This window comes from Agelaius tricolor, unplaced genomic scaffold, assembly GCF_023055355.1.
Source record: "Agelaius tricolor isolate 1412-34295 unplaced genomic scaffold, bAgeTri1.0.p SCAF_19, whole genome shotgun sequence".
Classification (NCBI taxonomy): domain Eukaryota; kingdom Metazoa; phylum Chordata; class Aves; order Passeriformes; family Icteridae; genus Agelaius; species Agelaius tricolor.
In genome coordinates, this window is record NW_027269279.1 from 747,123 (window position 1) to 774,778 (window position 27,656).

General features: G+C 61.2%; 1 protein-coding gene across 4 annotated transcripts; it reads right to left on the bottom strand.

Moving 5' to 3' along the window:
• Window positions 1–433: 433 nt before the first annotated feature.
• CACNG3 (calcium voltage-gated channel auxiliary subunit gamma 3) lies at window positions 434–26,603 on the bottom strand. Of its 4 annotated transcripts, XM_071444785.1 has the most exons (6): window positions 26,430–26,603; window positions 26,238–26,323; window positions 24,962–25,155; window positions 4,689–4,772; window positions 3,016–3,156; window positions 434–1,879 (listed from the first exon to the last, which is right to left on the bottom strand). In XM_071444785.1, exons 3-6 carry the CDS (start codon window positions 25,143–25,145, stop codon window positions 1,368–1,370), a joined length of 921 nt encoding a protein of 306 aa, XP_071300886.1. In that variant the 5' UTR covers window positions 25,146–25,155; window positions 26,238–26,323; window positions 26,430–26,603; the 3' UTR covers window positions 434–1,367. The 4 variants fall into 4 exon arrangements, with proteins under 4 accessions (XP_071300886.1, XP_071300887.1, XP_071300888.1 ...); XM_071444786.1 differs by having other exon boundaries at window positions 26,238–26,444; XM_071444787.1 differs by lacking the exons at window positions 26,238–26,323; window positions 26,430–26,603 and having other exon boundaries at window positions 434–1,509; window positions 1,633–1,879; window positions 24,962–25,525.
• Window positions 26,604–27,656: the final 1,053 nt, after the last annotated feature.

A 27,656-nucleotide genomic window follows, 5' to 3' on the forward strand; every position in this document is an offset into this window, starting at 1 on the left:
GGCTGAGGCTGCTTGTGGGAGTCCCAGGAGGATTTGACTCCAGCAGAGCTCCTGTGCTGGGTGTCCCAGCGGCCTGTCCGTTATTCCCAGGAAGGATTGGGATGTGCAAACCCAGGCCGAGGCTGTTCAGGCTCACACTCCGCACACCAGATGCTCCCCTTCTGCGAGAGGAGCGGATGAGAGCCCCGCCGGCCCCAGGGCAGCCCCGGGGACCCTGTGGGAATGTGCCACCTCTGCCAGAAGGTTAAATGAGATTTCAATTAGCGACACATCACCGCGGACCGACCGCTCCCAAACTGCCTCCGCTCAGACGAGCTCTGCTCCAGCGGGAGAGCCCAGAGCCGAGCCTCCGTCTGCTCACGCTCTCCCTGCAGCCCAGCCTGGCCGCCCTCCTCGCTGCCGCTGCAGGGGCGCTGTGACCTACTCAGCCAAGGAACTTGCCAAACTGGACAATTTTATTGGTTTTCTCATGGATCTCCCAGCCATTAGGGAATCACACCCCATCCGAGCGCGGCTGCAGCCGCTCCCGCAGCACCACGGTCGCGCGTTGCCCCTCGGCTGTGCCCAGACAGTCATCTCTGACTGCGTGTGTACCAACTGCAGGGAAGTAATTCGTTTTCTTGCAACATTAGAGGTGAATTAAACGCTGGATACTTGCTACCAGTCACTGGAGTAATTCTGCTCCTGAGTCCTTTCATGGGAGGGAAGGGAGGGAAGGAAGGAAAGGAAGGAAAGGAAGGGAAGGAAGGGAAGGAAGGGAAGGAAGGGAAGGAAATAAGCCCTTTCGAGACCACAGAAAATTGCAAAAGGATGTTTCTTCCAACCCGACATGACAAAATTGAATTCCAAGCTATTTAATGCATGCACGAAACGCCAAAGAGGAACCCAGCCCGAGCACTCCATCCAGCACGACAGGGAAAGGGGTTCGGAACACAAGCATCGCTCCGGCACTAGCTCAGTGCTTCCAGCTCCGGCATTCCAGGCGATTCCACCGAAAGGTAACTACCGGGTAAGGGTTCTCACGGACAGGGCTATCGCCAGCATTTCCATGGACACACAGCTATGGGAACACTGCAGTTATGATCACACGAACGATGGAGACCTCGGGAAGCCGCTGTCCCGGGGGCTGGAGCCCGCTCAGTCCGCGGGGCGCCGGGGTCCCAGCGCGGCCCCGTCCCCTCCCCTCGGGGTCCCGCTCCCGCCGCGGGCGCCGCGGCCCGGCCCGGCCAGAGGCATTTCAGGAGTGAAGAACCAGCCCCACGGGCAGGGGCACGGGGAGCCTCCGGGTTTGTCCTTAAAAACGGGGTTTCACAGGTTACACCGTCACGAGGGTGATGCCATGCAGCCTGCCCACGGCCCAGCCCGCCTCAGACCGGCGTGGTTCGTCTGTTGGCCGGGTTGTTGTGCAAAGACTCCTTGAACTCTTTGGGGATGGAGTTATGGACCTGTAAAAAACCGTGGTCCCGCTCCGAGTTGAGCAGCGTCCCCATGGTAACCTTGGAGGGATCCCTGGAGAGGGTGAACATGGAGATGTCGGTGGAGGGGATGGTGCTGAACCCTTTGCTGATGGGCGACATGTCCCGGGAGCGGGGCTCGGTGGAGCGGGAGCTGGACCGCCGGCGGAAGCGGTACCTGTAGGGGGGCAGGCGGGTGAAGGCCGACCTCTTGAGCAGCTCCGAGTGGGACCTGGCGCGGATCTGGCGGTGCTTCTCGATGTACATGTGCACGGCGATCACCCCCACCATCTCGGCGATGATGAAGGACAGCGCCCCGAAGTAGAAGGACCAGCCGTAGGAGTAGCTCTTCTTGGAGTCGCTCTGCCCCGGGTCCCCCGCGTTGGCCGAGATGTACACTATGATCCCGATGATGTTGCTGAGACCTGCAGCGGGGACAAGCGGGGCAGGCGCTCACCTGAGGGGCAGGAGTGGATGGGGGGGGGGACGTGTCCCCGTGGGGCATCACCCCCTCTGCCGGCACACTTGGACCAAACCCCCTTGAGACCTCTGCCGGTCTCCCAGGACACCTTTATGCTCCTTACACATCCCCTTACTCCTGTACATTCCCAGACAACAGAAGGGAAGGAGGAATAGCCACTGTTTTCTCTAGAAAAGGGACATCTCAGGAGCTGGCTGTGCTCTGCTTTGCAGAGCAGGGAATGCAGGAGCCTGGCTGGTGTCATGCAGCAGCAGAGCCAGCCTGAGGGGTACATGGGGATGCCCCCAGCATGAAGTCAGGTCACACTGGCCCCGGGAGCACAGGGAAGCTGGAATGGCTCTGTCTCTTTCCGTTTCTGGTGGAGTCCTGAGGCTTTGTCTGGGGCGGGGGCAGCCTGTGCCCCACCGGCAGCCAGCAGGGCTGTGCTGCAGCCTGGGGAGAGGCTGGTGCATTCCCAGATTTACTTAATGAATCAATTATGTTCTCTCTGCTGTTTTCTCATCTGCATCAGCAGCTCCTGCCAGCCAAGGAGGAAGAGTCATTTGTCTTTTTGTGGGGAGAAGAAAAACACAAAATAGAGTGGTTCCTTGAGACAAAGACACAGTCACGCGATAATCAGGGGAAGCGGTGGGGAACAGCACAGAGAAATGAGTAATCCAGCAGGAGCAGCCTCTCCAGAGAGTGGTTTCCATGTGGCAGCCCCTCTGCCTGGTGGTGCTGCTGGCACAGTGCCCACTGACTGCCCAGGGTGGAGGGCAGTGCCCCCAGTCCCTGTCCCGGGGTCTGGTGACCCCAGGGAATGGCTGCCCTTGGGGAGCCCCTCTGGGCTGTGCCCCCACGTGGGCTCTGCTCAAGGCGGGGCAGGGGGGCACCTGAAGCCCTGTCTGGCACAGAGGCCATGGCCAGAGACCCCTCAGAGCCTTTCTCTTCTGTGGGGATTTCCCCCCAGGGCTGGAGTAGCTCTCAAACCCCAGAATCTCACTGTGCTGAGAGCCTGGGAGGACCCACACCCCGCCCATGTGTCCCCCCCATGTCCTCCCCGTGTCCCCCAGGCTGGAGGGGCCCCTGGGCAGCTCCTACCTGCAGAGACGAAGAAGATGCCAGCGCTGAGGATGACGTTGTGTTTGCTCTTGTAGAACTCGCTGGCGGCCACGCACAGGCCCCCGAAGAACAGCAGCCCCACGCTGAGGATGGGGAAGATGCTGGATGCTCTCACTGCACCTGTGGGACAGGGACAGGGGCAGCATCAGCCCCCAGCACCCCCTGCACCTGCCCCAGGGAAGGGTCTGTGCAAGGGCACCCCCTGTGCTGCCAGCATGGATGGGGAGACACAGCCCTGGTCCCCAGCAGGCAGCCTCTGCTTGTCATGGACCTCTGCAATGCTTTGGCTTGGAAAGGATCCTCACACCATCCAGTCCCACCTCCTGCCATTGCAGGGACACCTTCCACCAGCCCTGCTTGATCCAGGACCCGTCCAGCCTGGCCTTGGACCCTGCCAGGGATGCAGGGGCAGCCACAGCTGCTCTGGGCACCTGTGCCAGGGCCTGCCCACCCTGCCAGGGGAGGATTCCTTCTGCATAGCTCACCTGGACTTCCCCTCTTTCAGCAGAGAGCATGGCAGTCCCAAGGCTGGGTGAGGGTGGCCCTGCAGCCAAGGGACACCGTCCCCTCAGAGTGAGCAGCTACCAGGCACTGTGACACAAGTGACACCCTGACGTGTGTGCCACACGCGTGTGCCAGACTGCTGAGGGCTCACCCCAAGCTCTGCATTTCCAAACAACAACAGAGGCAGCAGGGCTGTGCAGCAGCCCTGGGCACTCCCTGAGCTGCTGGGGCTGGAAGGAGTCCTGGGAGAAGGGCCCTGTGCCCATGGCCTGGTGCTCAGCCCCCTGGCTGACCCAGCTGCTGCTCATCCAGTTGTTGCTCTGGACTCCCAAATTTCCACATCTTTGCTTACCCAGTGGAGAGGAGAGTGAGTTTAATGAAATGGCTTTGCAGTTTTAGTAGATTAGTGCTGAAGTTCTCCCACCCCCTCTCACATTTAAAGTAAAAAGTCTATTTTAAAGCCCCCAGGAGTGGAATTTTAATGGAGCTTCTCTGTATTTCTCTGCTTTAATAATGGCCCTGTTGGAGGGATGAGAGCCCAAGCCAAGGCACAGTGTATTTTTGGTGCAGCAGGTAGTGATCTGCTGCATTCATTACTCTCTACTGTCATTTTGGAAGCTGATCCATGTAGGAAAGTGGATTGGGCTGGGCTTTAAGGTCCCTTCCAACCTGGGCCATTCTGGGGTGCTGTGGGAAGGTCTGTGCTTCTGCCCTGGAGCTTGGCTGGCCCCTGGGACAGGAGGAGCCACTTTTCCCAGGAAATGTGCCAGTCCAGTTCCCTCTGTGTCCCTGTGCTTGGCTGCCAGTGCAAGCCCCTGGACCTGCTCCTCGTGCTGTCCCAGCAAGCCCAGCCTGGCTGGAGGCTCGGGGGGCAGGGACACCAGCAGGGACAGGGAGAGGGGTCCCTGTGGTGCTGCACCTTGGACTGCAGGCTCCCAGTCCCCGTGGGGACACCAGGACACTCAGGCTGTGCAGCCACTGCAGGGACCGGCCGTGGGGACAGTGAGTGCCAGCCCGGCGTGCCATGGGCACTGCCAGGCTCGGGGAGCCGGGGGGCTGTGACCCCTCAGCCGCTGCTGGGTGACACCAGGGCACAGGGAGGGGGTGCCCTGCGGTGCCCAGGGGACGCGCGCACAGGGGGCACTCACGGAGCAGGTACTCGGCCGTGTCTTGCTCGTAGTCTGCATCCTCAGGGAAGTGGTCGATTTTCTTGCACACTCCTCGGAAGGTTCCTGGGGGGACACAAGGCAGGAAATGCTCAGATCCTGCTGGCCAGGACGGGCAGCAGCCCAGGGGCCTTCACGTTCTAAATGGACCCTGAGGCCCAGTGTGGGACTGCCCTGGAGCAGCAAGGGGCAGCGAGGGGTGGCAGGAACTGCAGCATCTCCTCAGAGGATGGGCAGCCCCCCCAGCATCCTGGCTCTGGACACGTGCTCAGGTCACGCTGGCTCTGCCCCCTCTGCCATGGCACCAGGGACCAGGGCTCCAGGCAGCACGAGCCAACCCTCAGGGGGCCCTGCATGCTCCCAGGCTGTGCTCAGGGGAGCCGAGCAGCACGACAGGCATCGGTCAGAGGCTGGAGATGAAGCTCTGGAGGAGGCAGGCTGTGATCAGAGGGAGACACAGCAAAGGAGGGAAAATCGTCTGCTCCCGTTGCTTTGGGAACTGTGGGAGAAGGGGACGCACTGGGCACGGTGAGGACACCAGCTCCACAGCACAGCCCCCAGCCGCCTCCTCCTCCTCCTGGCAGCTCTGGGTTCCTTGCCCCAGTACCCAGGGCCAGCGGGCTCTGCCCCGCGCTCCCCAGAGCTGCCCCACGGCTCCCTCTGCTCTGCAGCCCCAGGCAGCGCCAGAGCGGGGCTGCAGCGAGGGGTGCATGCATGGAGCACGGGCAGAGCAGCGCGCCCGGCGGCCCGGGGCAGCCCCGGCCCCACAGCAGCCGCTCACACTCTGACATTTATTTTGTCTCCTTTACTCCCTCTGTTCACCAACCGATGCTCGTCGTCATGGCAATGCCGAGCCACCTGACACGCAACTCCAGCCTCCAAGCACGCAGCACAACAAGGCTGCAATCCCAAAAAGCCCCCTCTGGCCTCCAAGGTGCTTCCCAGGGAGGGAATCCTGCCCCTGGGAGCTGCGGCTGCCCAGCCTCACCCAACTGCAGCTCAAACTCTCCGTGTGATGGTCCCGCCTCAATCCAGGGAATCCCCTCCAGCTGGGAAACCTCCCCGGGCTTTTTGTCTCTACCAGCAATAGGACCGTGGGGTGCCTGCAGGCTGTCCCTGTCCCTGTGCGGCGGCCCAGGCTCCGCAGCGAGCCTGCCTTGGGCTGGCTGACACGGGCTCTCATTTGGCAGCGATGAACTCGCACGGCACGGTTTGTGCGGGCACCCTTCCCTTCCCTTCCCTTCCCTTCCCTTCCCTTCCCTTCCCTTCCCTTCCCTTCCCTTCCCCTGCGCTCCTCCAGCCCCGGGCAGGGTCTGTGCCCTCTCCTGGGCAGGGTCTGTGCCCTCTCCCGGTCCCGGGCAGGGTCTGTGCGCTCTCCCCCAGCCCCAGGCAGGGTCTGTGCCCCCTGGCAGGGTCTGTGCCCTCTCCCCCAGCCCCGGGCAGGGTCTGTGCTCTCTCCCAGCCCCTGGCAGCGTTTGTGCCCCCCCTGCTCCGCGGTACCGCCGAGCTCCCGCCCCGCCCTTATCGGCACATGCAGAGGCAATTAATTGATTTGATCTCAGGTTGTTTTTCCTCTCAGAGCTCCTTTCCCCAGGGAGGGCTGGGGGGACGGGGAGGGGCTGTGGGGGAAATACGGTTGCAGTGGTGGAAATACAGCCAAGAATATCGATCCCAGCCCGACGAGCAGGGAGACTAAAGAGCTCCAGTTATGGTGTTAAAATCTCATTACTTTTCATCTGGTGGAACCATTTTTCCAGGGACCATTCTGGGTGCTACTGGTGTGTGCGAAGGAAGACTCAGGCTGAGGAGGATGAGCTGAGACCACTCTCAAATGAGAACAAAATTCCTCGCTCCCCTCGTAGTGGCTCAGCCAGGAGTCAAGGTCACATTCCAGCCCTCAGCTCTCTGCTCCTCCTGATAAATCCAAGTGAGTTATCTCCCAAGTTGTGGTTTCCAGTAATGGCCTTCTAAAGGCACCGTGTTACACTGAATCCATCTGAGGGAAGTGGCAGGCCATTATGGTCTAAGTTCTCTGAAAATTAATATTTTGGAGAACCAGAGGTCAGAGCCGAGCTGGGGAGTGCTGGGGTAGGAAGGAGCCTGCTGCACAATCCCAGAGATACTCAGGCTCTGCACTCCCTGAGTAACAAGAGCAAGATACCTAAATATCTCCGAGGAATTAAAACTTCAGGGCTCATCTTTTTTTACCTCCCACCCACCTCCCAGATGCTTGGAGAGATGGAGAGAAATTCATCCATATTCCTTCCCTTCCCCAGCTCCAGGCTCTGCAAGGCATCCTGGGGCTCTTTGCTCAAGGTCCCTGGTGTGACATTGCAGAGCTCTGGGGTTTTGGGTCCGTGCTAGCCACGGCCAGCAGCAGTGGCCGCGGCGTGGGGCTCAATGGGTGGCACTGAGCAGCTCCTGTGGCCCTGGGGACGGCTGTGGGGGGGCTCAGCCACCCCCCAGGACATTGCTTGCCTCCTGCATCACCAAATTTCCAACGCAGCCTGAGCTCAAAGACACGCAGCAGCTTAGAAGAGCAGCAGAGGAGGTTGGTGGGGTGGCTACAGCCCCTGATCCACAGCACCGAGCAAATCCCCTGGAACTGCTGCTGGAGCTGAGGCCAAGGGCTCTTCTCCACCAGGCCAGGGAAGCCCTGGGGAGCCAGGGGCCCTGTCCCTGCCATCCCACCAGCTCTGTGACTCCTCAGACCGTTCCTGCCCTGCTGGCCCCAAGCCCAGGAGAGCGGCCGAATGAAGGCAGAGCCCAAGAGCCCCCAGCCCTGCGGGTGCTGAGATGGGTGCTGGGCCCCTCAACACCTGGCAGTGGGAGGAATCCTCCTCCTCCTCCTCCTCCTCGGCAGGGCTGAGCTGTCCCGCAGCACATCCCATCGGCCAGCAGCCCCACAGCAGCTCCCCCGGCGGCTCCGTCTGCCTTTCACACCCTCTCCCCCTCTCTGCGGTGGTGGCTTGTGCCTGAGCAGAGGCACCTACACACACACGCCTGTTCCGAAGGACAGTTTTTCCTGGCTTTATACATTAAAAAAACCCCCACCAGTGGAAAAAACCCAAGTCAGCTGAAAGGAGAGCAGGAGCAGGAGGCAGCAGAGGTGGCTGGGCTGTGGCTGTGGTGGCCGAGCAGAGCCCGGCGTGAGCACACACCTGAGCACACCTGGGGGCAGAGGGGACAGAGCCCGAGCAGCCCAGGGCTGGCAGGCTGTGGAAAGCAGGAGGTGCCCGGGATGGGCATCCCCACGGGGGACACGGCGGGCACAGCCTGGCACTCGCAGCTCGGGTGGGCCGGGAGCTCCTGCCAGCGATCGGCGCGTGGCACAGGGACTTCACTCCCTCAGCGGCGCTAAACACGAAAAAAAGGGGGAAAAAATCTACATTTTGACAGTGACTCATCATCTCCCATTCTGGAATCTGTGGGGTTGGTGCAACCTACACAAGGCAGTTCAGAAAAGCAAAACAATTCTGAATAATAGAGGAGGAAAAAAAAGTTTGCAGCTGATGGGTAATTTCCAGCCCTTTGCTCTGAGGGTTTTCTCATTTTTCCTCATTAGAAAAGTAATCAGGTAACACTGGAGCTGCTTCCAGGGGCTCCCCCCACGCTCTCCTGAGCTTCCTTCCTCCCTGCATCCCCCCAGCCTTCCTCCCTCTGTCCTTCCACGTTGCTGGAGCTCATGGCAGGAAAACACCAGGCTCCTGGGGAGATGCTGGGATGGGGTAGGAAGGTGCAGGGGCCGCTCTGGGTGCCCCTTCTCTGCTGTCCCCCTGTGGCACGTGGCAATGGGCAGCAGCTGCCAATGCCGGGAGCACTCAGACCATGCTGGGGAGGAGAGCACTCATCAGCATGTCTAAGGAAATTATTTCATGTTTTATCTTTAACAGTGGATAAACATTGATTTTTATTTTAAAAGGTAATTGACATTCCTATGAGAGCGCAATGAGTGCTGGAGCAGCCGGAATTGGCGTAAATAAGCCGTGTGCTAGAAATTAATGAGCTTCACTGATTGAGTTTATCTGTTTAAATTAATACAATTCTGGCAATTATATATATAAAAAAAAGATCTTTGGTTTGTTTGCCTGCTTGGAGACATGGGGCGGTAGGAGATGGGGCAGGGCAGGAGGCCTGGCCCAGCTGAGCCCAGAGCCTGGGGCACCAGGACCTCCCCTGACCCTCCAGGATCCTGCTCTCCCTGTTTAATGAACATTTTAGATTCACTTGGCTTAACTGATGAGCCTCTGGGAAGGGTTTGCCTTGCAGCCTCCTCTCTGGCTGAAGGTAACAGGGGTGGCCAGCTCAGCTCTGGGAGATTCCTGGGTCCCCTGTCCTTGTCCAGGAGGGTGTGGGGAAGGGGGTCTGTCCTGCAGGGTGGGAGCTCTGTGCCCGTTTGGCAAAGGGGGCTTGGGCTCATCCCCCTCCTCCCCTTTCCACCACTCCAAGAGCTGGCCAGAGCTGGAAGAAGCTCCCAGCCCAATCCTGGCATGAGTGCCAGGTCTTTAGGGTCTCTTCCAACCCAAACCATTCCATGATCCCATTATCCAGCTGGATAATTAACAGACAGATCCAGACACTCTCATTTGTAGGAGTGAGTTTGACCCACGAGTTTCATGTCCAGAACGCTGGGACCAAGACCTGCCCAGATGGGACCAGGGGGAAAACCAAGAGTCCAGAGTGTAAAAGCTGGGATCCTCTGGTGAAACAAGCTGCCAGAATCCAGACAAGGAGAATCTGTGGCTGTGGGTGCTCGGGTGTCTGCTCCCACCCCGGGCACAGGCCGGATCATCCCCAGGCTGCTTAAGCACCTATTTATACCAGGGAGGAGAGAAGCTGCATTAAGATGGGGAGCCGGAGGTTTCACTTCACCGGTATTAAAATGTCCTCTGAATTTCTAAAAACCTATAAATGACAATTTCATAGCTGTGAAGCGTGGCATCCAGCACAGGGGAGTGCTATTTTCGACTCCGTGTTGACAGCTGAAGGGGAATGGATCACAGAATTAAAAACTAGTTGCTGCTCAAGTCCAAGCAATCATGGCTTGATTATGCTCCTTATGGGCACACAGAGGCAAGTCCAAGGCACCAGCACAGACTCCTGGTGCTTTGAGAGGTCAACTCACAGAGCAGAAAACAATTATAAGCCAAATCACTTAGGAGAATGGATTTAAGCATAAAAGCACAACTGTGTACAGAGAATGATTTAAGAGCGTTTTGCCTGAAAACTCATCACCATGACGGGAGCTTGCATTGGTTTAGAAACTGCCTGGCTAATAAGCAAACAGCTATAAAAATAAAAACAGGCCCAACAAAGAGAAGAAAGGAGATATTCATAACTCTGAATATAAATCAGCAACTTGGAATTGTAGAGCGCCGATAAAGGCTGGAAGAAGCAGCGGAAAAGCACCAGAACGTCCTTCCCCAGTGCCTTGGATGAGCAGCAGCACAGAAAGGAGCAGTGCCACCGCCCGCCACCAAACAACGCGGCAGCAGCCTTAGTCACAGGCCCCAGCAATGTTAAATAACTGATCATGGCACTTCTCACACAGCACACCCGCAGCCCGGGGCCGGAGGATGCAATGCCAGCCCTGGGGAACGCTGCTCTGGGACAGGAAGGGCTGAGAGGCTGCTCTGCCCACCCTGCAGCCCCGCTGCTGCTCCAGGGCTGGGGCTGGCACAAGCAGGGACTGGGAGCAGGGGACAGCCCCTGGCACAGGGTGACACGGCCACTGGTCACACTGGCTTTGGTGCAGGCAACAGCAGGGGCAGTGACAGTGACACAGAGCCCGGCAGGTGACTGTGACAATGCCAGCAGGGACATCCTGGGGTGCATCAGCCTGGAAATACAGATTTAGTAATGGAATCATCACAGGATTTATTCATGGAATCAACACAGGATTCCTGAGTGGCCTGGGCTAGAAGGGACCCTAAAGCCCATCCAGTGCCACCCCTGCCATGGCAGGGACACCTTCCACTGTCCCAGGCTGCTCCAAGCCCTGTCCAGCCTGGCCTTGGCACTGCCAGGGATCCAGGGGCAGCCCCAGCTGCTCTGGGCACCTGTGCCAGGGCCTGCCCACCCTGAATATTCCCTATTTCAAGGTAAAACAGCTGCCTAAATTTGTGATCACCACTACGATCCGTGTTTGAAGGAGGCTGTTACAAACCCCATCCCATAGAGAGAGGGCTCTGGGCAGAGCTCAGGAGGTGCCAGAGGAGCCCAGTGGGCACTGAGCCCCCCCATGCTCTCAGCACAGCACTGCAGGCCCAGGGCTGCAAAAAGCAAATCATTCTGCAAAGGAGCCCCACAGTGCAGAATATCCAGGCTAAAAATATGTAAATGGCCATGAAAAGCACTGTCAGAGCTGCAGCGAGACGAGGCAGTCGCCAAAAGGCAATTTCGAATTTCTGAGCTCGCTGCACGAGGCATTAAAAAGGTCACTATTTCTGAAATAAGGATCTTTACAAATAAACACATTTGCCGAGGCCTCGGTGAGTCATGCCAGAGCGGAGCACAGAGCATTTCCACCCTAATGCTCCTGACAGGCCGGGAGCAGGGAGATCTTTTCATGTTTACAGTTCATCAATAGTTATTACAGCTGCACAGTCAATCTTTAAAGCACATTTAGCCTGGGAGGAGGCTCGGCAGGTTGTTTTCCCTGAAAAAGTGATATTAAATTTATCACGTTCTTCCTCTTTTACAGCATAGATTTGAAGGCAAGTATTTGAAGTTCAAATACACGACTGCCACTCCAGCACCTGCCTTTTTTAAACTATATCTATACTTCAGTCACATCTTCCCGGTATAAATATTTGAAGTTTTCAGCGGATGCGTTAAAAGGGCCTCGGTCCATCACGGCCCATTCATTCCGGGCCCTGCGGTGGGCACTGTGCCGTGCGGGAGGGAGGGGCTGGCACCCCCAGCTCCGCGCTCTCCTCCGCTCCCCCGGCCGCGGCTGCGGGTCCGGCCCGGCCCCGCCGGCTCCGAGCGCCGCCAGCCCGGCCGGATTTAGCTCCTGCCTGCCGGAGGCAGCGCCGCCTCCTCACCATCTGCGGGAGGGAAGCAGCCCCGGGGAGCGGCTCCAACGGCCCAGATGGGGAAAGCCATATTCAGGAGTAGCACCATAGTTTCACTCCTGGCTTTTTTTGGAGAACAAGGAGGAACTCTCCTGCAGACGGAGCATCAGGAGAGAACTTTGCTGGTGAACCAGTGAGCGATGCCAACCTTGTCTTCCCCATCCCAGAAATAAAAGCTGCCCCTCTGAGCTGCCCAGAGACCCAGAGCCACTCCCAGGGCATTCCACGCTCCCCCTGCCCTGCTTGGGAACACCTTGGCACCACTGCACTGGCAGAGGCTTCCTGCCTGGCTAGGGAGGGCGCCTCTCGTCCCTCACACGGCACTTTGGGATCTCACAGCGCCAAAATCCCCCAGCACACAGCAGCCAGCTGCTCCAGGCCCCTGGAACACTGCATGACACACTCCGGGCCCCTGCAGCACTGCCCTGCCTCAGGGACTCCCCTGTCTGAGGCTGTGATGTCCCTGCCCACGCTGCACCTCTGGCCCAGGGAGCAGGACCCCACTCCTGGCCACAGAGCTGCTCCCCTGGGGTCAGAGCTGGGCAAGCTGCTCCTGGCCCTGAGCCACCCACACCCTCACCTGGGCCGTTAAACAGCCTCACCTTCCCCAGCCTCCCAAACCTCAAAGCACAAAATCCCTTGCTAGAAAACCTCTGAGCTTTTAAACAACCCCAAGCCCGCCTGGCCCTGCCATTGCAAACGCCAAACAAGCCCAGCTCGCCGAGGCTCTGCCCTTCAGGAGCCAGCGAGAGCTCTGAGGGGAGGAGGGGAAAGACGCGAAAGCCCCGAGACGGGTGGCAGCAGAGAGCTTCAGCACTCCCCCACGCTCTCCATCCTCCTCCTCCTCTGCACTGAATCACCGAGAGCCCATCCCGCCGCTGCTGCAGCCAGGTGCTGCTCTGCCATCAAGGACACAGGGAGTTCCACCGGGCTCCTGCCACTTACCTGGGGCTGCCCCTGCGGCTTTACTGCCCTGCTTTCGGCTCTGGATCGTGCCCAGGGTCCGTGGCGTTGCCCTCAGCCCACATCCCTGCAGGGAGGGCTGTGCCTGCAGCAGCCTTTGATGGCTCCGGCCCAGGTGCAGCCCAGCAGCTCCTGGCTACCACTGAGGGCACCCACCTGCTCTCGGGGTGATGCTCCAGCTGCTGGGGCCACGAGCTGGAAGGACAATGGGTGGGTGGATGGAGAGGGACTGTGGACAAGGGCAGACAATGACAGGACAAGGGGGAATGACAGAGGGGAGGCTTAGATCGGATATATGGAAGGAATCCTCCCCTGGGAGGGTGGGCAGGCCCTGGCACAGGTGCCCAGAGCAGCTGTGGCTGCCCCTGGATCCCTGGCAGTGCCCCAGGCCAGGCTGGACGGGGCTTGGAGCAGCCTGGGACAGGGGCAGGTGTCTTGAAGGTCCCTTCTAACCAAACCATTCCACAGTGCCACGATTCCACTCTCCCCAATTTCCAGACGGGTAGGGCAGCACTGCAGAGATGCAGATCACGAGCATCTGCTCGCTTTGGGTGCTCAGCTGGAGCCGGGGATTTCACAGCCCTGGCACAGGCTCTGCGCGGGAGGTGACGCTGCTGTCACAGCCCGGCCCGCCCGCCTGCGGGGCTGAGCCCCCCCGAGCCGCTCCTGCCTGCCTGGGGCGTTCTGCTTCTCTGCTTTGCTTTGCGGGACGCTTCCCCTCATCCCCAAGGGGCGATCTGCTCAAAGGGACGTCGCAGAGATTTCTAAAGAGTGTCTGAGCTCGTGTGCCCAGAACAGCCCCTGCCTGGGGCCCAGAGCTGTCCCTGAGCCCCTCAGTGAGCGGCACGGACGGTGTCACACAGGGCAGCTGTGCGGGATGGGCGGCAGCTCCTGCACAGCCCATGGGACACAGGGAACGGGTGCGGGATGGGCGGCAGGTCCCGGAGAGCCCATGGCACACAGGGCAGCGGTGCGGGATGGGCGGCAGCTCCTGCACAGCCCATGGGACACAGGGAACGGGTGCGGGATGGGCGGCAGGTCCCGGAGAGCCCATGGCACACACAGGGCAGCGGTGCGGGACGGCCGGCAGCTCCCGCACAGCCGAGGGACGGCAGCTCCCGCACCCTGCAGGGGGCACAGGGGCCATCCCGTCCCCGCAGTCCCCAGGCCGGGTCCCCAGGGCCCGGCCGAGCGCGGTGCCGGCAGCCGGGGCTCGGGGGAGGAGGAGGAGGAGGAGGAGGCGCGGCTGTCTCGCACCTCGGCCGCGCTGAGCGGGGCTGGCAGCAGCCGCACGGCCCCAGCTGCGGGCAGACACCGCAGCTCCGCCGGCGGCACCGGCCCTGCGGGCACGGGCTGGGCTCCCGGAGCTGCTGCAGGCTCACGGGGGGCGGCAGCAGCGGGAATTAGCTGGGGCGGCAATAGGCAGGGTATCTTCAATGCCATCAGACGCAGCTGTTCCCGCCTCCCCCAGCCCCGCTGCCCCTCTCCCGCAGCCGGGGGACACAAGCGGCAGCCCCGGCTGAGCTCTCACACCCCGCCCAGCTCTGCTGCTTCCCATGCACGGCGCGATCGCCCTGATCCTCCAGCCTCTCACGCTGGAGAGGAGGCCAGAGAGTGATGCACAAGAGAACACGTTCATCCTTGGCTGGAGCGCTGCGGGGCGACGGGAGATTCTCCCAGCACGGAGCCAAGGAGCCGCGGGGCTCAGAGGGAGGCTCGCAGCCCCCGGAGCAGAGCGGCGGGCAGGGCGAGCAGCCCGTGCCCATCTGGAGCGGTGCCAGCCCGGCCCAGCCCAGCCCGGCCCCGTGGCACAGCTGCTGCACCGCGATGGGGCTGAGCCAGGCTGCTCAGGCAAATGGAGGCCTTGGCACGGGTGCCGAGCATCCCGGCAGGAGTGACTGTCCCAGCTGGCCGGACACACAGCCGGGCTGGCAGCGGTCACAGCGTGCCTCGGCGGTGACAGCGACCTTTGCAGCCAGGCAGCGGCCCGGGGAAGGCGCGGCCCCGGCAGAGCTCGGTGATGGCGCCGTGCGAGGCGCCCGGGGATGCTGAGGTGTCGCACACACACAGCTGCAGGGAGCCGTGTTTAACACCCGGCTGAGCATCACCCGCCTGGCCTGCAGGGTTCCTGTTCCATCAGGAGGGAGCCCGGCCTCACCAGGGGGATGGAGGTGCCGTCTCTGGCACCAGGGAAGTTCAGGACACCAGCTGCTTGATGACAGTGCCAACAGCACAACCAAGGCTGATTTTCGTTAGTTACATCAGGCACACCTCAAAAGGACCATTGCTTGTTGGTAGCCTTTTTGGGGTGCTCTCTCCTCCCCTTGTGACTCCAGGCACAAATTGAGATTAAAGGGAACAATTACCAAAACACCAGTGAAATTAGAGATGTGACCATTCGAGAGGCATGAACACAAATGTCACCCTGGAACACCACCTTTGTCACTGCTCACTCCAGTCCCACAGGATGTATGACCAGTGCCAACATCCCCATGAGCGCCCAGTGTCCCCAGAAAGGCTGGGAGGTCACACGTCCCCCCTTGTCCCTGTCCCCACCCCGGGGCTCCTGTCCACCTCAATTCTCCTCCTTCAGCACACCCCAAACACAGAAAACAGCAAAAACAGAGCCCTGGGGACGGTGACAGGATGGCACCAGGGACTGACCTGCTCCCAAACCCGCCCACTGCCCTTCCTGCCAGCCTGGCATTGCCACAGGACCGTGTGATTAAAGAGCACCATTCCCAGGGACCCGGCACAGGAGCAGCTCAGCCTCCCTCTGCTGCCCAGCAGCACGAGATTTGTCTTTACATCGTGGTGTCAGGAGATGAGAAACAGGCAACATCTGAGAAAATCATCACACCCTGCTCAGCAGGCACGATCCCTCCTCCTGCCAAAGCCTGGCGTGCTCAGCACTCACCAGGGAGCGAGGGACTCCTGCCATGTTTGGGGGCTGAGTGAAGCCCAGGGGTCCTGGCACATCCAAAAGGGACCGAGAGCCTGCTGCAAGAGGAGCCTCCACCTCTCCTCTGGGCAAGTGACCACAGCATCTCGGAACCCCCGAATTGTTTGGAAGGGACCAAAAGACACAGCACAGCTCCAAGCCCGCAGCATCCCCTGGCCTGGACTGCTCATCCCGAAGCCACTTCCATACCTGTTGCAGGAGAGGGCTGGGAAATGGCAGCAGTGCGCAATGAGAACGCTCTGCCGCAGCCCCGGGGTGTTCCCAGGCTGTGCTACAGCTCCCGGGGCGGGATGCAGCCCCTGGCCCTCCCCGCACAGCCGCTCCCGCCGCGGGGCTGTCAGCACACCCGAGGGACGGCCACCCGCTGTCACCCCGGCGCTGTCGTTCCTTATCACCGCCGCGTCTTCTTCATCAGAGCCCTTATCTGGAGCTGCTGCGCTCCCCCAGCGAGCCGCGGCTCCTCACAGCCCCCGCGGGACTGAGCAGAGCAAGCAGCTCCCGGCTCCTCGCCCCGAGGAAAGCTTCCCAAAACCTCGGGAGCGGAGCACAGCACCAAGCAAAGCCAGCCGGGAGCCCTCCGGAGAGACCCCCACCTCTCCACACCGAGCACTGACCCGAAACGCATCCCGCAGCTTCGGGGGAGATCCTTCCCAGGGGCACCCCAAAGGCTGAAGCGGCTCGGAGGCGCTGGAGCCCAGCGGGAAAGCTGGCACCTTCCTGGGAAGGGAAGGGAACGGGCAGGACCCTCCCTGCGGGCACGCAGGACACGGGTGGTGCCTTTCCCTTGAGCTGCCCCCGCCCCTCGCCGCCGGCGCTGCTGTCAATGGCAGCGGATGCCTGGCAGCTGCGTCCTCACCTGGCAGCAGGTGGGGCAGGGGGAGCCCCCTGCCAAGTGGGGCCCTCGGGCAGCAACTCCCCGCACCTACGGATTAGTGCATTTATTTAAATTGAAGGCCGTTCTGGATTTTCCCGAAAAAGGAGGTTACTGTAGTTATGAAGTGCACACTGGGTTCATTAAAAATCCATGGTGAAACCCATGTGAACAGGAAGCAGGAGAGGCAAGGAGCACTGAACAAGATTAATGCTCAGCTGCCTCACCTCAGTCCATCCCAGAGAGCAGAGCATGGCAGCTCTGCACACCTGTCCATGTCACAGAGCAGAGCATGGCAGCTCTGCACACCTGTCCATGTCACAGAGAGAGCATGGCAGCTCTGCACACCCAGCCTGTCCATGTCACAGAGCAGAGCCGGGCAGCTCTGCACTCCTGGCCTGTCCATGTCACAGAGAGAGCATGGCAGCTCTGCACACCCAGCCTGTCCATGTCACAGAGCAGAGCATGGCAGCTCTGCACACCTGTCATGTCACAGAGAGAGCATGGCAGCTCTGCACACCTGTCCATGTCACAGAGCAGAGCATGGCAGCTCTGCACACCTGTCCATGTCACAGAGAGAGCATGGCAGCTCTGCACACCTGTCATGTCACAGAGAGAGCATGGCAGCTCTGCACACCTGTCCATGTCACAGAGCAGAGCATGGCAGCTCTGCACACCTGTCCATGTCACAGAGCAGAGCAGGGCAGCTCTGCACTCCTGGCCTGTCCATGTCACAGAGAGAGCATGGCAGCTCTGCACACCTGTCCATGTCACAGAGAGAGCATGGCAGCTCTGCACACCTGTCCATGTCACAGAGCAGAGCATGGCAGCTCTGCACACCTGTCCATGTCACAGAGAGAGCATGGCAGCTCTGCACACCTGTCCATGTCAGAGAGCAGAGCATGGCAGCTCTGCACACCTGTCCATGTCACAGAGCAGAGCATGGCAGCTCTGCACACCTGTCCATGTCACAGAGAGAGCATGGCAGCTCTGCACACCTGTCCATGTCAGAGAGCAGAGCATGGCAGCTCTGCACACCCGGCCTGTCCATGTCACAGAGAGAGCATGGCAGCTCTGCACACCTGTCCATGTCACAGAGCAGAGCATGGCAGCTCTGCACACCCAGCCTGTCCATCCCAAAGAGCAGAGCATGGCAGCTCTGCACACCCAGCCTGGCCATGTCACAGAGAGAGCATGGCAGCTCTGCACACCTGTCCATGTCACAGAGCAGAGCATGGCAGCTCTGCACACCTGTCCATGTCACAGAGCAGAGCATGGCAGCTCTGCACACCTGTCCATGTCAGAGAGCAGAGCATGGCAGCTCTGCACACCCAGCCTGTCCATCCCAGAGAGCAGCTCTGCACACCGGGCCTGTCCCCTGAGCAGTGCCCGGGGCTGTGCCAGGGGCCTGGGATGCCATCACCCTGCAGGCCGGCGGGGGGACTTCCCCAGAGCCGCGGGAGTCGAGCACTGCTGAATGCACCTGGCTTCACTGTCCAAAAGGCAAAACTCATGCTGAGAGAAGGGATTCACCAAAGGCCACGCAGCTCTTGGCAGCAGGGCCGGGCATCGCTCCCTGGCTGCTCCAGCAAACGTCGTGGCTGGCACCTCCTGGCCAGTGCCCACCTCGCTGGGAGCCTGGGGATCCAGCACCCATCCCTGGGGCACCCTCCCCACGGCACGGCACGGCACGGCACGGCACGGCACGGCACCGCTGCCCGCAGCCCCCAGCGCCGGGCTCGCAGCTCCTCGGCAGCCAGCCCTAATTATTTACAGCCGGCGTGGAGCCAGTGACCTTGCATGGGAAAAAAACCTCTTGAGCCTCATTCAAATTCAGCCTTCCACCTCTATTACACGGGAACAGCTCCGGAGATGACAGGCTCTGCACCACGCCTATGCAGCAGTAAAATGCCTGTTTCTGAGCTGTTCACAGCGTTTTACTCATCACGTGCTGCTCGCAGGCAGTGAGGGAGCCGGCTCTTTAACCCGCCCCACAAGTCAGGATTTCTGCCCAGAAAACACCGCAGCCTCCCAGGAGGGTGAATTTTGCACCCTCTGCTCGAAGCAGGGCTGGTGGCAGCGGGCTGAGGCACGGCTCCTCCCCGGACACTCTCCAAGCAGCCCTGGAGTCGCGGTGCCAGCTGGCAGAGACCCTCTGTGCCCAGAGAAGGATTCTTATGACTCGTGGCATCTGGCCGTGCGCCACAAGAACATGGGGCTGGAGCAGCCTGAGGGTCCGGCCAGCCTCATTTCCATCTCCATTAGAGGACAGTAATTCACTTTTATCCCATACATCCTCCACCAGGGCGAGGCTCAGGGATTCCCTAAGCCCAGGGCTGTGCCTGGGTGCTCTTTGTGACCCCTCGCAGAGCCCCGTGCCCAGGGCACGTGTTTGGTGCTGTGTGACAGCAGTGCCAGGGCTGGGCTGTCCCTGCTCCAGCGGTCCTGATGAAAATTCTGCAGCCTGGAAATCCCACCAGGTGGTCTCAGGTAACTGTCCCTCTCCACCTCCATCCCTCACCTCTCCTTAGGTGCCTCCATCACATCCTGTATTTCCATCACACAGGAAAACTCAACACGTCCCAGCCCCCAGGAAAAAACGAGCAAAATGAGCAAACAGCCCTTCCCAGCACCCCCAAACCTGCCTGGCTGCACAGAGCAGCCCTGGCCCCTCCATCCCCTCCAGCCCTCTCTGACAGTCCCCACCTGTGCTCCCCTGCCCCACAGCTGCCATCCCTGGGCAGAACCATGGCTGGGGACACTGTGGGGAGCAATGCCAGGGGTGCTGGGCAGCGTGGTCAGTGTGGTCAGTGTGGTCAGCATGGTCAGCGTGGTCAGTGTGGTCAGTGTGGTCAGCGTGGTCAGCGTGGTCAGCGTGGTCAGCATGGTCAGTGTGGTCAGCATGGTCAGCGTGGTCAGTGTGGTCAGTGTGGTCAGCGTGGTCAGCGTGGTCAGCATGGTCAGTGTGGTCAGCATGGTCAGTGTGGTCAGCGTGGTCAGCATGGTCAGCGTGGTCAGCGTGGTCAGTGTGGTCAGTGTGGTCAGTGTGGTCAGCGTGGTCAGCCTGGTCAGCGTGGTCACTGTGGTCAGCATGGTCACTGTGGTCAGTGTGGTCAGCATGGTCATCGTGGTCAGCGTGGTCAGCATGGTCAGCATGGTCAGCGTGGTCAGCATGGTCAGTGTGGTCAGCATGGTCACTGTGGTCAGCATGGTCAGCATGGTCAGCCTGGTCAGCGTGGTCAGCATGGTCAGCATGGTCATCGTGGTCAGCGTGGTCAGCATGGTCAGCATGGTCAGCGTGGTCAGTGTGGTCAGTGTGGTCAGCCTGGTCAGCGTGGTCAGCGTGGTCAGTGTGGCCTCATCACCACCAGCAGCACTGGCACCGAGCTGCACCGGGCACGCTGAGAAGTGGCACGTTGGGGTGGAGATGAGAATCTATCCCAGACACTGACCAGACAGAGGAACAGGATGAGCAGCTCCTTAAATACCTGCCCATAATGAGTAGTGAGAAAAAGTGCTCCATCATGGGTGATTGCAATCTCAGGGACATTTGCTTGGCGCTTTTAAAAATTAAAGATAATAACTTTCTAACAGAAACAATCTTGCTGTCACCTTGGGGAAATTCTCTGCTTGGCCTCACTCAGAGGGCTGAGAGGAGCTGGAGGCGGGGAAGAGCTGGTGCCCAGCCAGGGCAGGGCTTCCAGCCCAGTTTAATGCCTTCACTGTGACCCAGCTCAGCTCAGCGGGGCCAAAACCAGCCAGGACAGAACCAACAGGGAAAATGGAAACTCAGGAGCAAGGGCAGGAGCTTTCCTGCACCTCACACCCCTGCTGAAAGGGGGAATTGAATTAAAAAATTAAAAACTGGGGACTTTGATATGGGAAGTAGCAGGCCACACACAAGTGGCTGATGGGAGGAGCTGATGGGATCAGTTAAAACAAATCTGCAGCTGAAAGGTCAAGGCAAAACAAGGAGGAGTTCTGTCATTGTGTTGGAAGGAGCTTTCCTGACGTGTAAACCACGACTGGATCATGACAGTGTAACTGTCAGTCATGGAGCAGAAGTGACACATGCTTATTTATTCATCAGATACTTCTGTTCTCTACTTGGAGACAAACAGGGTTCTGGCAGGAGCTGGGGGATGCTGAGCAGCGACTGCAAAGTGTAAACACGGAATGGGGAGGACCAGAGAACTCCCTCCCAGGAGCATTCAGAGAAGGCTTCTGAAGATCTAAGATGGATTTTAATAAACCTTGGCATTCTGTTGAATTTCTAGAAGAAGGGAGAAGCTGGTTGAATGCCAGGAGGGATGCGATGGGCAGTGGCAGGAGCTGTGTCCCCAGCACTGCCCATGGCTTTGCAGAGGAGGAGGCAAATGTCAAACAGCCTCATGGAAAACAGATTTATCAAACTTCATACATTTTTCCTGATATAGTTATAAATTCAGTTGATAGAGGAAGTCAGTAATATAATACATTTAAGAGTTCCACAGGGTATTTGATTTAGCTCTCCTGAAAAAGTTAAAGACCTGCATTATGCAGAATCAACAGTGCTTTATTACCTGGGCTGGGAGCTCCCAGAGACAGTCCCTCCATCCAAGGGATGTTCCTGCACAGGATTGCCTGTTACAAGGACAGAGCTGAGCTATGGAAACGTCTTCATTGAGAGCATTGAATAAAACATGAAATAATTGGGAGTAAACCAGGGAAATGGCAGAGAAGAGAGTGATGGGAATATTGACGGATGAGGGAGGTGGGCCAGGCAGGTTTGGGCAGCTCAGTGCCTTGGGCTCATTCAGCCATGGCCATCTCTATACAGCCAGCTCCAGGGACTGGGAGTGAGGAACCAGGAGAGCCAGTTCCAGTCTGGGGCTGGAGATGCTGCCCGGTCCCACCGGATGGGCTGGGGTCCCACCCCTCTGGGGACTCCCCGTGAGGGGCTCGGTGACCTCAGCGTGCAGGCAGAACATGGACAGACAGCCCAGGTGGCCACGGGAGACCCAGGCACCAGAGATGATTTCTTGTGTTCAGGGGGAGCTGGAGGAGCCCCTGAGCTCCCCAGTGGAACCCCTGGCCCAGGGACGCGGCTGTGATGACCCTGGGGTGCAGCCTCCAGGAGCATCGTCCACCCTGCACTGAGCTGCAGGTCAGGGGCAGGAGGGACTGGGCAGGGCCCTGAGGGCTGTGGGGTCACCTGGTGGTGCCTGCAGTGTTGTGTGTAAATCCAGACAGGATCGTCCCAAAAGACCAGCCCTGAAAGCTGCCCAGGCTCCGCAGGGAGGAACTGCTGGCTGCCAAAGGCTGTGCTGGAGCTGCTCTGGGGGACACTGAGGGGCCAGGGTGGGCCCAAGGGGGGCAGCCCAGCTGAAGGACAGCTCTGGGACATGAGATGTCTGTGTCCCCTGCAGAACACCCCACAAACCACCCCAGAGCAATGCAGGATGCTGAGCATCCTCTGTGAGGGAGGCAGGCAGAGCAACGCTTGGCCTCCCCCAGAAATGACAGAGCACTTTATTCTGATGAGGGAAATGAAGGAGGAAAGGAAAAGTACCACATCGCCTTAAAATATGGTATTTTGAGCAGCCTTGGCCAAATCCTCCTGCTCCTTCTGCCTGTTTCAGATCCGCATGATGCCATGGAGCCAGTCCCAACCTACACCACGCAGCAGGGAGGACACGGAGCCTCCCTGCATTTAATGATGCTGCATTTAATGATGCTGAATTTAATTAAGTTTGATGAAAACCAAAGTTCTGTTACTTTCTTGAAAACACCACTAGCCCGAGCAGCTATTTCTCAACTTCAGCTCTCTGCCCAAAGCGCCGTGTGCTCCCTCCCTCTGAACCGGCACAGCGGGCACACAGGACAGCAAGTGACACTGGGACAGCCACGGGGGACACGCACCCACCGGCCCGGTCACACCTGAGCGGGACACACCAGGGGACACCTGCCGAGCGTTCACCCGTCGGAAAAGCAAAAACCAGGATCCAAAGGCTGCCATTCCGAGCAGACTGTCACGGCCCAGCGGGCTGGGAACACCTGCCTGGCTCCAGCGATTGAGTCAAGCGCTAATTTGTGTTTCCCAGTGTGGGTGGCTCTCCATGGGTCTGCGGCGGCTCCATTCAGGATTTATCCGCTCTCGCCGAAGGGCTTGTGACGCTCACGTGGTGGGGGCTCCCACGCAGGCGCTGCGCCGGGGCCGCCGGGGATGCTCGGAGCCCCGGGGATGCTCGGAGCCGCCGCTCCCGTCGGGCCGAGCCGCGGCGGCTCCTGCGCGGTTCCTGCCCCGGCCGGCGGCGGCAAGTTCGGGGCTGAGGCGGCTCCCGAGGGGCAGGGAGCTCTGCTCGCTGCTAAAAGCATTTGTGCACCGCGGGAGAAGCGGCCCCTGCGACAGAGCCGCGCCGGGCACGGGGATGGAGCCGCTGTCCCTGCTCCGAGCCCGACACAGCGAGCGCACAGAAGGCAGCGGGCAGCGAGGCCCTGCAGCGGGAATGGCACCGCACGGAACGGCTCCGGGGCTCTGCCCCCGGCGCTCCCCCGGCTGCGGGGCCGCTCAGCCCCCGCCCCAGCACGCTCCTTCCCCCGCAGCGGCTCCTGAGCCCTGCGCAGCTCGCTCGGGGAAGTTTTCCCGTGCCAGCCCCGTGCTGGTTAACGGCCTGCGAGGCGCCTTCCCCTGCAGGATTCAGGGAGGTGACAGGCAGCCCCAGCACGTGCCCCAGCACCATCCCAGCCCCAGCAGGTCCCCCAGCACCATCCCAGCCCCAGCACGTCCCCCAGCACAGGCCGGGACCCCCCTGTCCCTGGCACCGCAGCCCCGCTGCCGCCCGTGCCCCGCACGGCTCCGCTCCCGCTCCTCTCCCGCTCCCGCAGCTCTCAGAGCACCGGCGCGGGGCAGGATGTGGAACAGGGAGTGCTGAGCCCACGGCGAGCCCCTGCCCTGCTGCTCCCAGCCCCGTGCCCAGGCTCAGGGTGCAGGGCTGGGATCCAGCTCTGAGCTCTGCCGTGGCACTGCCAAGCCCTTTCCCGAGTGAGCTGTGCCCAGGGCAGTGGGGCCTCTCTGGCTGCTTCCAAAGCAGTGATTGATCACAGTGAGGGAAACATAAAACATTGGCTGGAAAAAAAAAATACATGTAGCAAACCAAAGAATTTTGGATATTACTCATGCCTCCAGTGATCCCATCTTTCACATCCCTGGCTCCTGCCTCCTTGGCTCCCTCAGCCCAAGAGGGGAGACAGATTATCTCAAATTATTTATTATGGAATTAGAGCATGATCCAAACCCTCCTTGAATCAATAAGAGAGCTCTGACTGACTTCACCGGGTTTAGGGCCGAGCACCAGGAACAGACAGGGTATTTCTGCATCCGTGACTCACCGAGAACTTTCCAACGTGGAGGAGCAGCTCAGCGCCTGCCCCCGGCGCTGGAGGGGTCGCTCCGGGCCCGGGGCGCTCTGACACCCTCAGGGCAGCGGGGCAGGTTCTCCTGAGCACACAGGACACTCGCTGCTGCACTCACTGTCAAAGTTAGGGCCCAGGGCGATGCCACCGGCCATTTACCACGTACCATCGCTGCGCAGGTACCAGCACCTGGCTCTGTTAGAGCTCATCTTTAACCGCAGCCTGTGGGTGCTCAGAGACACCTCGAGCAGCAGCTCTGGGGCAAAACTGCCCCAAACTGTGGCCTGTGCTGCAGGAGGGCGGCAGCTGCTGGGGCCTGGCCAGGCAGGCGCTGCTGCGGGAGGGGAGCAGCGGGGCGAAGCGGCGAGGCCGGGCGGGCAGAGCTCGGCCGTGGGGCAGCCGTGCTGGGGCAGCCCCGCCGTGGGACTCCCGGCCGCGGGGACGAGCGGCGCTGGGGCAGCAGCAGCAGCAGCAGCAGCAGCAGCAGCAGCAGCCCAGCCTGCCCGGCGGTGCTGCTCACAGGGAAAGGGCTGGCGCTGGAGCCGGGGCTCGGTGATGGAAGCGCCGGGCGCGGTGCGGTCCCCCCGTGACAGGGACGGCCGAGCCTCGGAGAGGGGCAGCAGCCGCGGGCCTCTCGCTCCCGCATTCCTGATCAGGAGAGGGACCTGTGGCCCCTCAGCCCGGAGCTCGCCGGGAGGACACAGCGCGTCCGCCGCCGCCGGTGCCCGGCACGGGGGGAGCCGCAGACCCGCGTCCCCGGCCCCCGCGCCCCGCCAGGAGCGGCCCCCTGAGCTTCCACCTCGGTGCCAGTGCCCGGGGAGGGGTGCGGAAGGCGGCAGCGGGGAGCGGCGGGGAGCGGCGGGGCCGCCGGGCCGGGGGACGCTCGGAGGGCCGGGGGATGCGCCGCTCGCCGGGGGCCCGGATCTGGGGAGGGGGGTCCCGCGGTGCAACCCTTCCCCCGAAGTTTTGGGGCCGCGGGGGTCGGTACCTTCCAGGCAGCACGTCCTCCAGAGCCCCGAGTGGGTCATCACCTCCTCGTTCTTGCGGCTCGTGTCGTTGTCGCTCATGGACTTAGTCCTGCACACGCCGCGCGAGTAGAGCCAATAGTCGGTGCCCACGGCGATGGTCATCAGGCTGAAGGCTGCGAAGGCTCCCACCGTGGTGACGAGCATCTGGAAGCCTCTGTCACACATCCTCATGCTGCTTCATCCTCCGGCGGCGGCTCGCAGGGGAAGGGCCGGCGCCGCCGCCCGCCGCCCGCCGCCTCATGCCCCCGCGGGCGGCGGAGAGCCGGGCCCCCGCGGCGGCGCGGAGCGGGGCGGCCCGGCCCCGGGGAGCCCGGCACGCATGGCCCGAGCGCAGCCCGCGGAGCGCAGCGCAGCAGCCCAGCCCGGCGGAGCGGCTCCGCCGTGCGCTCCGCTCCCGCCGCCTCTCCCGGCGCCTCCCCCGCGCCGCCCGGCCAAGGCAGCGGCGGGGGGCGGCGGGGGCGGGACCCGCGGGGGGCTGCGCCGCCGGGACACCGCCCCCCGCCCGCTCCCACCCGCACCGGGGGACGGGGACCGGACGGGAAACCCACCCCGGGTGCCGGGACTGGGCGGGGACCGTGACCGTGACTGCCCCGGGAACCCCACCCCGGGGTGCTGGGGCCGGGACTGCCCCGGGGGAAGGCGAGAGGGACCCCACGAGAAAACCCGGACTGGGCCGGGGGATCCCACCACTGGGTGCCGGGACTGAGCGGGGACCGGGGGACCGAGACCGCCCCGGGGATCACCGGGGTTCTGGGACCGGCCCGGGACTGTCCCGGGACACGGAGCGGGTGGAAATCCCCTCGAAGTGGCAGTGCCGCCCCAGGGACAGTGACCCGCCCGCTCCAGCCGCCGGCACGGCGCCGCTCGGTTCCCTGAGTCCCCCCGGCTCAGTCTGCTCGGTGCCTGAGCTGCTGCGCCGGTACCGGGCACCGGTGGCACCGGGACAAGGGGCTGGGGGCACACACGCGCACGGCGGCCCCCAGGGAGGGCACAGCACCTGGGCACGCTGCACGGAGCTGCCCCTGCCCCGGCAGCCCCGCGTTCATCTCCTGCGCAGGAGCTGGTTCTGCCTGAACATCCCTCGTACCCACAAGCCACTCCCGCACCATTCCCAGCACTTAGCCCCCCTGCCCTCGCCCTCTCCGCTGTCTCCTCAGCTCCCTGAGACATCCCTCAGCCGCTTGGATGAGCCCATGACTCATGCGACCTTTCCAACAAGCCCTAGAACACACTTACCTCTGGAACTCAGGCTCCTGTAAGGGCCACGGTGAGACGGGGAAGCGGCTGCTTTACACGGTGCCGTGAGCTTCCCCAGCCCTCATCTGCATGCACTCACATGGAAATACTAGTTATTTACTCCAAAAAGGCAAACAGAGAATTATGAAGGTACTGAGAAATTGAGAGCGCGGAAATGAAGCAGCTCCTCACCCTGCAATCAGGGCTGGTGCCGCTCCCCAGGCAGGGCGCGCTGGTTGCTGCCCCGCCGCCTCCCGCCCCAGCTCCCCGCGGGCTCCTGGCTGCGGATCACCCTGCTTCATTCCCTGCTTCCCCACGGGCCCCGTGCCTGCTTCCCAGCTCAGGCTGGAGGCGGTGCAGCTCTGCCCAGGCTCTGGGCACACGGCTCCAGCTCCTGCTTCCATCTGGAGAGGCAGAGCTGGGAGCTGGGAGGGGACCCAGCCCTCTGAGGAGCGTGGGGACACAGGGCCTGGGGTCGGCAGCGCCCACCACCCACCCTGCATCACAGGGGGTCTTTGGGCATCTTTGAGGAGGGGTTGTCCCTTCTCAGTTTTGGGGAGTGGCACTGGCAGAGGCACACGATGGCTCCCAGGTCACCCTGTGGTGTCACAGACTGGACACTGGGATGAGCCCTGGGCATGGCTGCACTGGGACACCGGGCAGAGAATCACAGAACCCAGAATGGTCTGGGCTGGAAGGAATCCTAAAGCCCATCCAGTGCCACCCCTGCCATGGCAGGGACACTTTCCACTGTCCCAGGCTGCTCCAAGCCCTGTCCAACCTGGCCTGGGACACTGCCAGGGATCCAGGGGCAGCCACAGCTGCTCTGGGCACCTGTGCCACCCTCACAGGGAAGAACTTCCTCCCGACATCCAACATAAATCTCTCCTCTTTAAATTTACAGCCATTCCCTCTTGTCCTGTCACAACCTGCCTGTGTAAAAAGTTGCTCCTCATGGTTTTCCCAGGCCCCTGGTCCTGAGCAGTCCCGTGGGCACCATGCAGGTGGCTCAGGGCACAGGGAAAGGCCAAGTTCTGTGGGACACCTGCCTCACAGCACCCCTGATGCTGCCAGCCCTGCCAGCCCTGCCCGTCCCGTCAGCAGCGCCTGACGCCAGCGCCCTGCCCGGCCCCCGGCCTGCGCAGAGGCAGCAAAGATATCTCCCACCCACAGCTGAGGGGCTGCAAATTGCGTTGTGAGTGGGGGATTTTGCAGCCTTAATTGTGTTATTTTAACACAGCGTGTGTAGGTGTGAGCAGAGTGCACATGTACCGTTTCCTAGGCTTTGAACAAAGCGAGCTCCAACAGAAGCAAAGTCCATGTCAGATCGTGTTGGCCCCTGTGGGGCTGGAGGTGGGGACACCCCTGCAGCCTCTCCCTGCTCCATGAATGGGGTGTCAGCTCCAGGAGCGAGCTCAG